At 37.0% G+C, this 10693-nt stretch overlaps 1 protein-coding gene across 3 annotated transcripts in view; it reads right to left on the reverse strand.

Moving 5' to 3' along the window:
• TDG (thymine DNA glycosylase) overlaps positions 1-10462 on the reverse strand; it is a 41728-nt gene extending 31266 nt beyond the window's left edge. The window contains exons 1-2 of one of the 3 annotated variants that reach the window (XM_053716969.1): positions 10337-10462; positions 6721-6986 (exon numbers count right to left, since the gene is read on the reverse strand). In XM_053716969.1, coding sequence (XP_053572944.1) covers positions 6721-6934 — 214 coding nt within the window. In that variant the 5' untranslated portion in view covers positions 6935-6986; positions 10337-10462. Of the gene's footprint in view, positions 1-6720; positions 6987-9503; positions 9643-10336 lie in introns of those variants that run through there. The other 2 variants (XM_053716967.1, XM_053716968.1) reach the window with 2 other exon arrangements.
• Positions 10463-10693: the final 231 nt, after the last annotated feature.

Here is a 10693-nt window from a genome sequence, read left to right on the forward strand (position 1 = left end):
TATGGGTTTCTCACTGAAATTATTTACATAGCAGACATGCATGGCTTTTTGTTAATTAGAATGCCGCTAATTGCAGCTGCACACCACACTGCTATAATTCCTGGCAGTGAAGAAGTTAATTGGGTGGCTTATAAGGTTACTTTTAGCTTCAGTGTAGAGATTACCCTATCACCTGATATGTAAAAAAAAATGGTTTTTGTTATCTGCAATATGGGATCCCCGCTTACCCTCCAACCTACATGATCCCTCCCAAACAGCTCTCTAACCCTCCCCCCTCCAAGTGCTCACTATCTTAGGTACTGGTAGTTGTCTGCCAGTACCTATCAAATGATTTTTTTTTTTTTAATACAATATATTTTATTTTTTTACATTTTCTGTAGTGTAGTGGTCCCCCCACCTCCCGCGATCCTTAGTTAGGGTTTTCCCCCCTTTTTTTTCTGTAGCATAGCACCCCTTCCCTCCCTCTCCCTTTTTTAAAAAAAAAAAAATCTGCAGCGTTAGGCCCTCCTACTCACTCCCTCCGCTGCTGGACCGTCCACCCGCCTCCTGGATTCCCTCCCACTGACACCAGCAGATGATTGTTACAGGTGGTGACACACACACACACAGTGTTCATCTAGCTGCCAGTAGCGCAATGATCTTCCTTCAGCAAAGGATAACAAGAAAATGAAGCAAATTTGACAATACAAGTAAAATAAAAAAGTTGTATGTTCTATCCAAATCCTTAAAGAAAATGTTAGGGATCCCTATCCCTTTAAAAACAAACATGCAAACGTACTTAAAAGGGAGAGTCAAGTCCAAAAAAAACAAAAAAAAAACTTTCATGTTTCAAATAGGGCATGTAATTTTAAACAAATTTTCAATTTACTTTTATCACCAATTTTGCTTTGTTCTCTTGGTATTCTTAGTTGAAAGCTAAACCTAGAAGGTTCATATGCTAATTTTTTAGACCTTGAAGGCAGTCTCTAATCTAAATGCATTTTGATAGTTTTTCACCACTAGAGGGCATTAGTTCACGTGTTTCATATAGATAACATTGAGCTCATGCACATGAATTTACCATGGAGACAGCTCTGATTGGCTAAAATGCAAGTCTGTCAAAAGAACTGAAATTAGGGGGCAGTCTGCTGAGGCTTAGATACAAGGTAATTACAGAGGTGAAACTTGTATAATTATAACTGTGTTGGTTATGCAAAATTGGGGAATGGGTATTTAAAGGGACAGTCTACACCAGAATTTTTATTGTTTTAAAAGATAGATAATCCCTTTATTACCCATTCCCCAGTTTTGCATAACCAACAGTTATATTAATATACTTTTAACCTATGTGATTATCTTGTATCTAAGCCTCTGCAAACTGCCCCTTATTTCAGTTCTTTTGACAGACTTGCAGTTTAGCCAATCAGTGCCTGCTTCCAGATAACTTCACGTGCACGAGTACAGTGTTATCTATATGAAATACATGAACTAACACCCTCTAGTGGTGAAAAACTGTTAAAATGCATTCTGAAAAGAGGTGGCCTTCAAGGTCTAAGAAATTAGCATATGAACCTCCAAGGTTAAGCTTTCAACTAAGCATACCAAGAGAACAAAGCAAAATTGGTGATAAAAGTAAATTGGAAAATTGTTTAAAATTACATCTATCTATTGGGTACTTGTAAAGCGCAAACTAATCACCCGTGAGGGTCTCAAGGCGCTATGGGGGGGGGGGAAAGAGGGGGGCTAAGGGAAGACGATTCATTCAAAGAGCCAGGTCTTTAGGTCCTTCGTGAAGTTTGTAAGTGAGGTGGATTGTCTGAGGTGCAGCGGGAGGGAGTTTCATGACCTTGCTGCCATATAGGAGAAGGATTTTCCTCCAGCTGTTTTTTTCTTGATGCGGGGGATGACTGCGAGTGCTTGGTCGGCAGAGCGGAGTAGTCTGGAGGGGGTGTAGAAATTGACACGGTGGTTGATGTATTCAGGATCAATGTTGTGGAGGGCCTTGAATGCATGGGTTAGGAGCTTGAAGGTGATTCTCTTGTTGACGGGGAGCCAGTGTAGGTTCCTTAGGTGTTCGGTGATGTGGTTTTGGCGAGGGATGTCGAGGATGAGTCTGGCCGAGGTGTTCTGGATGCGTTGGAGTAGTTTCTGGAGCTTGATGGTGGACCCGGCGTAGAGGGCATTGCCGTAGTCCAGTCGACTACTGACGAGGGCATGGGTGACAGATTTTCTAGTTTCAGTGGGGATCCACTTGAAGATTTTTCACAGTGCATGCTCTATCTGAATCATGAAAGTTTATTTTGGCCTAGACTGTCCCTTTAATGGATTATCTATCTTTTAAAACAACAAAAACTCTGGTGTTGGCTGTCCCTTTAAAAATAACATTCTACAACAGGACTGCAATGAATCTAACAATCTAGTACCTTCAGTTGCTGAATTCTCTATGGGGATAATATATTCAATTAGCACTATATAAAATTTAAAGTAACAGTAGGGTCAAAATTAAACTCATTCAGACAAAACATAAAAAAAAATTAAAAAATTCCAATGTACTTTTATTATCAAATTTGCTTTGCTTTCTTGGTAGCTTTTGTTAAAGAGTAAACCTAAGAAGGCTCAGGAATGCACTACTGGAAACTAATTGAACATATGAAATGAGTCAATGACAAGAAGCATAGATGTGTAGTCACTAATCACTAGCTAGCACCAAGTTATGCATGGCTGCTCTTCAGCTTACCTACGTATACTTTGCTCAAAGGATTCCAAGAGAATGAAGTATATCTGATAATATAAGTAAATTGGAAAGTTGTTAAGTTATATTCTCTGCCTGAATCATAAAAGTTTGATGTCCCTTTAACCTTTGCTGCTAAGCCTTTTATCACCCCAACACCAACAATTTTGTGCCTTTTGCTACCTACATATAAACCCTATTATAAGTCAAATTTCAGTGAGTGACCCACACAAATTATGGGGGTGGGGTGTTCAGCAGGCCCAGCAGATTCACACTATGTCACTATTATATTTATAAAAAAAAAAGAAAATAGGTCAAGTGGCCATTGCTGTTACTGTGATCACCTTACTAAATTGTCATCAATAATAGCCACTGTGAAATAAGGGTCCATTCGGGCTTTTGGGGAATTATAATATATTTAGATAGGCCCCATTGTACAGTACAGGAAAAAAAGCATTTTTTTCTTGCAAGGTGTTCACTGTTACAACAGTGATCACCTGACTATACAAAATTCATATTTTTTTGAGAGAGTGTCTTGTCTACTAGAAAATAAACTTTATTAGACACACCAGAATTTTTTTAAATTTCACATATGACACATTCCCAACCACATTTTTTAACTTTATTATTAAAACATCTACTGTGTAGTACTACTCCACCACCATTTGAAAGAGCAGGTTGTTCTCTTTCAAATGAGGGGTCTTGGATGTTTGTAACTGCTAAAGGAGCCGAGATTGCGGGATTTGAAGAACCTCCCCCCATCCAGATCCCTTGCAGCAACACTAAGCTTCTCATTCTGCCCCCTTTGTGATGCCAACATGTGCGTACGTGGCGATGTCACCAGCAGTCCCATGAAGCCTGGGAGTGCCACCCACTATACCCGGCCTGTAGTGAAGGGGTCGCCGAAAACATAGTTTGATTGGTGATCCTCCTGAATGACGAAAAAAGGGCTTATGCGCCCAAAGGCTAAGATGTGCATGACGAGCATAACTTGTCATGTGGATCAAAGCTGTTAATGGGATATATCAATATATACCAATTAATTATATATTGTTCTAATGTTAAAGGGACATGAAACCCAAGATTTTTATTTCATTATTCAGATAGAGCATATAATTTTAAACAACTTTCCAAATTTCTTCTTTTGTCAATGTTGCTTCATTCTCTTGGTATCCTTTTTTAGAGGAGCAGCAATGCATTAATTGGAGCCGACTGATCACATTGGTAAGCCAGTGTCAAGTGGTGTGTTTTATATATATATATATATATATATATATATATATATATATATATATATATTTATTTTTATTTTTTTATTTTTTTATTATTATTATTTTTTTTATTTTATTTTATTTTTTTTTGATTGGAGTAGCCGTGTTAGACCAGAGATTTAGATATCAAAATAACAAGAGTATTGCATTGAGCAATGATACTTTTTTTATTGGACTAACTATACATTTATAAGTTGACAAGCTTTTGGAAGAGTTCCTTCCTTTATCAAGTCTAAAACAATACTGACCAATTCAATGGAATTTACAGATTATATCTTAAAACACAGAATAGCTAAGAAGACAGTGCAGGGAGAGGAGGAGGTGTTGTAAAAATCATGAGGGGGGCTTAGGTAACAGTCAGACAGTGTCCAGTGTAGGAGAACAGACAGGGGAAATATATAGCTTTACATAGAGCATAGCTATATATTCGATCGATAGAAGGTGGGCGGACATTCCTTTGCTCAATTGCGGCACGGCATCGCAGTACAACTAACGGGTAACCGTTCACACAGCTAATATACACTTGTCATTTCATATGCTTTTGTGAGCATATCCCGCTCTGTGACACACACAAACTCGGCGGGCATTCCATACGCACCATTTGAACTTCCGATCTGATAACACAGGTGCTTAGCTTTATTGCAGCAACACACATTTTTTTCAGTTACCTCAAAGTGCGGTCAGTAGTTTGAACTTTGTATAAGGACCATACACCGCATTTGCCCTTCTCAGTGCTGCAGCAACTAGTGAACCGACCAGGACAAAAATACTAGTTTTCGTGTCTATATCTTACCTCATATCATGATTGAGGGTACTTAATGTAAGCATATTTAACATTGTTAAATAAAAAGGGCTTTTTTATCCAAACGTTATTACGCTATGTTCTTGATCTTTCTTTCTCTATTTTCCATCACAACCGGTGTGAGCATCTGAGACCAGCAAGATTATCACCACCAAGAGAGAAGAGAGAGTCCAAGAAATTCCATTTCAACAAACGACATCGGGCACATACAACCCACTCAAGAGAGTCCAGGATTTCCATTCAAAGCAACATACCTCTGTCAAGAAGATCCCTGGAAACAAAGAGCTCAAGTGTTCCATTGGAATAAAGATTCCTTCAGCAAAGAACATAGGAAACCAACTTGACAAGAGCCTAAGAAACATCTTTAAAATCAAACAAACCTACATCTTACCTCATAAGATTGAGGTCACCTCTGGTAAGCACATTCAACTTACCCTAGACAAAGAAGTGTCGAAATATCTAAAGTAAAAGACTGAATTTCTGAATATAATAAGAATTCATGGACATTATATACATTTATTTTCCCTGCATTTAATAACTAACATTTATTTTAAAAAGTAACACACTCACTTTATGAATTGTCACTATCAATTCTAGTGTCCAGCTGTGCGCCCTCTTGATTTCCTCTTACTTTTCAATATATATATATATATATATATATATATATATATATATATATATATATATATATATATATATATATATATATATATATATATATATATATATATATATATATATATATATATATATATATATATATATATATATACACACATATACACACACACATTATATATACACATATACATATATACACACACACACATATATACCATCCAAAGATGCAGGCACTCACTGGTCTTGATTAGTATAAAAGATTGCTTTAATGATACAATTAAAAAAATCAGACATACTGTTTCGGCACATATCTTGTGCCTTTGTCAAATGTCATAGAAACAAGTACATCAAAGCACCTGAAGCTATACATATATACACACACAGCAATAATCAGCTAGATCCCACATCCTGAAACTACCTAGGTATGCTTTTCAACAAAGGATACTAAAAGAACTAAGCAAATTCAATAATAGACATAAAATTGGAAAGTTGTATGCTCTATCTAAAATCATAAAGAAAACATTTTGGTTTTCATGTCCCTTTAATACAACCATTAAAAAAAAAAAAATATATATATATATATATATATATATAAACAAACTCATCATAATGTTAATAAAAATCACTGTGCACTGAACTAATGAAGAAACGTTCGAAAATCCAAAATCTGGAGGAAAGGAAATCAGGAACAGCTGTAGCAATTTCAACAATGCATCTGGTGTATCTGTTTTAGTGTGCACCTTTGATAATAAAAATTGCAATGCTGCAACTTCTAACGGAAATACACTGACGTAGAACCTGCCACTGTTCACTAGATCCACTGAACTGCGTTTACAAAGTGACTCTTAACCTGGGAGTATGGACAGCAGGACTTACTCCTAAATTGGGAGACAGCAGTTATTGTCAGTGGCACCGAGTGACGTTTAGGCAATTATATTGTTTCTATCTATTTTAATAAAGGCTTTAAAGTCTGGAAGAATTCCAGTTTTTACAGGTTTCCTGACATTCTATTGTCTAAGAGCTATAATAGTTTGATACTGTGCGAGTACTAGGCTGAAGTTTATTTCTGTTGGTTGTTACAGCATTGCACTATTTATTTTCATCTGTATGAGGTACACACTGCAACAGAGGCATCATTGGAATTGATTTAGCGCTTCCCGATTTCCTTTCCTCCAGATTTTGGAGCTTCTGAAGTTTCTTCCTTGCTTTAGTGCAGCCATTCTTATTCACATTATTTGGACTTTTTAGATTTTTTTTTTCATTGTGAAAATTTCCATGTTTGTGATATTTTTATTTTTCCAATTCTTTGAAATTACCTGGCATGGGCTGCTGAGAATAGTCTGGGATCTCTGTTAATGTCTGCTGGTTCACAGGCTCATAGGCTGGCACTCCAGTGAGAGTGTGGAGCACATGAGGCTCATTGGCAGGAATGCCTGAGAATGCTTGAAGTTCGTGAGCTGGGACCCCTGTTAGTGTATGTAAAGTCTTCTGCTCATTGCCTAGGTCCATAGGTGAAGGCACACTGCTCATCTGATGAAATGGATAAGCATAAAATGCCTGGGCTTGCTGTAGGGAATAATAACTGAAAAACAAATGCAATAAGCATATAAATACCATTACAGCTATGGAAAGTGATTGCAAACGAAGATATAAAAACATGATCACAAATTTTAAATATTACGTATCACAGACCATATCTGATACAAAAATGTCAGCCTTCTGGAGGGTTTAATAAATGTTATCAATTATGTTAACTGTTCTACAGCATCCATTATAGGTGGACAATTGTGGCACTCCAGGTGTACTAGTTATGTTAAAGGAACATGATACCAAAATGTTGAACACTTGAAAGTGATGCAGCATAGTTGTAAAAAGCAGACTAGAAAATATCACCTGAATATCTCTTTGAGGTAAAATATCTTCCTTTTTTTACATAATGTCCTAAGTATTCACACCCCATTGTAAAGGACTTTAAGTTGCAAATCATTATGCCTGTCCCAGGACTTAAAAGGGAGCGTGCCTCATGTACATGTTTCCCTATTCAGTTTAAGGAAGTTTACTATGAAATCTCATGAGATCACAGTAAAACAGACCATGACCTCAGCACTGCTGATACCGATTGGCTGCTGTTCATTTATTCCTTTTTTTTTACCTGCAGTTAGGCAGTAACTGAAAGATAACTTTTTACAGAACACTTACTCTGGTGAGCTGAGGAAATGGTGAGGTAAAATATCTAACCTTCTTTTACATAGAGATATTCAGGTGATATTTTTTCCTGTGAGCTTTTTTACAGTTATGCTGCATCACTTTCAAGTGATTTTGCATATGAGTATTATGCCCCTTTAAATGGAGAGTCTAGTCCAAAACAAACTCATTATTTAGATAGGGCATGTAATTTTAAACAATTTTCCAATTTACTTCTATCACTAATTTTGCTTTGTTCTCTTGGTATTCTTAGTCGAAAGCTAAATCTAGGAAGTTCATATGCTAATTTCTAAGCCCTTGAAGGGAGCCTCTTAGCTCAGGGCATTTTGACAGGTTTTTACCACTAGAGGGTGTTAGCTCATGTGTTTCATATAGACAGCACTGTGCTCACGCACGTGGAGTTCCTAGGAGCCCGCACTGATTGGCTAAAATACAAGTCTGTCAAAAGAACTGAAATAAGGGGCAGTTTGCAGAGGCTTAGATACAAGATAATCACAGAGGTAAAAAGTTTATTAAAGGGACAGTCAAGTCAAAAAAAAAAAAAAAACTTTCATGTTTCAAATAGGGCATGTAATTTTAAACAACTTTCCAATTTACTTTTATCACCAATTTTGCTTTGTTCTCTTGGTATTCTTAGACTGTCCCTTTAAGTTAGTTACTTTTAAAAGTGACATGAAATTCAAAATTAAACTTTCATGGTTTGGCCAAAGCATGCAATTTTAAGAGACTTCTCAATTTACATTATTGTCAAATGTCATTTGTTCTCTATGCATATTTTGCAGAAAGGCATACCTAGGTAGTCTCATGAGCAGCATTGCACTACTGGGAGCTAGCCAGCGATTGGTAGCTATGCACATATGCCTTGTCATTGGCTCACTAGATGTGCTCAGCTAGCTCCCAGTAAAACATTGCTGCTTTGTAGCTGTTGTATGTTTTTAATGCATTTGGAACAGTTAATAAACAGTCATATATAAGCAACAGTGCAATTATTAAATGCTCTAAAACAATAGTACATTTTTCAGATTTGAAATGTAACTTGACTGTAAAGAAACAAAAAGTATTATAATCATCTGAAGAGAGACCTGTGAGGTCTTGACAGCTTTTGGAATACAAAACCTTGATTTTGTTGGTTTATTATATTGTCAATCTACTAAAAAGAATCCTTTAAAAGTGATATTTGTGTAAGGAGGTCACAGGAATTAACAAATATGGTATAAGTTTGTGTTTAGGGTTTTCAGAAAACTAAACCAATTTTTATAACATATGGTTACTTTTCAAAGTGAAGTTTTAGATTCAGGAATTCTGAAATTTCTGTACATATGTAAATTCATACAGCTAGAGCTATTTCTGATTCATGGTGTATATGGTCACAGCACAAAACCTGAACTCGCTATGCAAAATTCGCGTGTATTTGAAAAATATTGCCAATGTTTACACTGACAGCATATACAAGGTACACACAGTGGATCAATGTAATCCTCAATTGCCCATTGTGTTGAAAATTGCAATATGGCATTTTAAGGACTATATGCCAGTTATTGAAAGTGACTGTTTAGAGCGCTATCTACAGTAAGAATAACGTGTAATAACTGTGTCCTCATTAGTGCACAGTAAACTGCAGGACACATACATCATATATGTGTTTACGTTTGAAGCTGTGCGTGCACCGTTGGATCAGGTCAATAGCTATGTAGTGTATAGTGGTCTGCCTGCACAAGCGATATTTGTGCGTTTATTCGGTTTTGACATTAAAATCTTCCCTCCATTCAACACAATGGCCTGGGCGCCCTGCCTTCTGCGCATGCGTATTGACCCTTTAGCTCAGACCCTGGGGCCTTTAAATAAGCAACTAGAAGGGGCAATACCCACTAACCCGTAGCACCGAGGGCCTTACCTGCCAGGGTCCTGTGCTTCCATGTTAGCGTGCTACGTAAAGGCGAGATATTAGTTCCCGAACTCACAAACTGATTTCAAATGCCACACACACCAAGGGCCGCTCGGCTCACAGCACTGAGTGGTAGACTAGCGGAGACTCACACGTCACGGACCATGCTAGCTAATCAGAGGAGGACTTCAAAGTCACATGGTCATATTGACTCAAAAGGCATTAACCCATTGTGTGATGTTTGGATTTAGGTGTTGTGTGATATATATAAATATATATAGAGAGTAAGCGTTTCACTGACTCTTGTCATGTAACGTAAATATAAACAGAGCACTTGAAAAATTACAGACAGGTGACACGAAGGTAGTAACCCGCCATGATATTAGCGACCTCCATAACTTCTAAAAGGGATGCATAAAGGCCTACTTTTTGCAAACCATCAATAAGATACCAATAAAAAAACATGTAAGGAAAATATGGAAATAGTAATACTATGCATGGAGCAGGTGGGCCTTCTGGGTTAGCCAGCAACTGCCACGCTGCTTTACTTATAAAGCACTTAAAAGGCCATACTGTGCCTTCAGCAGAAATATGACAACCGTCTGTTGTTTGTATTTATCGCACCTTAAAATTTAGTGGGTATAAAGTTTTTTTCATGACATTTGGACAATAAAATTAATACGCGGACTGAATTGTACTTATAGGGGAGTTAAATTGTTAATTTGTAATGCATCTTTAGAGTACAGGCGATCCTCACTCTATAGCAAGATTGCATATCTGCTTTAAACACCCATTAACAAGGAAACCAAACAGAATATATAAATAAAAACAACTTTACTTACTTTGTAAGCCCGCAGTAACTTGAGCTCTATCACAGACACAGGAAGGAAACGCCAGTTTATTTTTTATGGGAAAACAGGCTGTGCAGAATCTAAGCAAGCCTACACCTGTCTTCTTCTCATACTGAGCAGTAGTTAGACTTTGGCTGATGACCTCAATATCATTTAAAGGTGTTACAGCTTGAGCAGCGTTGTATCATTTTCACTAATAATATTTTTGAGTTGTCAAGTAAAGAAAGAGTTGTTTCCAGTAGGTAGCAAGGACGCTAATTAATGGGCAAACAATTTCATATCTGTTATAATTATGATACTTTATTTAGCTATTATGCTATTGTTCATTCTCAGGTTGAGCTCTTCTCT

This window comes from Bombina bombina, chromosome 6 (genome assembly GCF_027579735.1).
Source record: "Bombina bombina isolate aBomBom1 chromosome 6, aBomBom1.pri, whole genome shotgun sequence".
Lineage (NCBI taxonomy): Eukaryota > Metazoa > Chordata > Amphibia > Anura > Bombinatoridae > Bombina > Bombina bombina.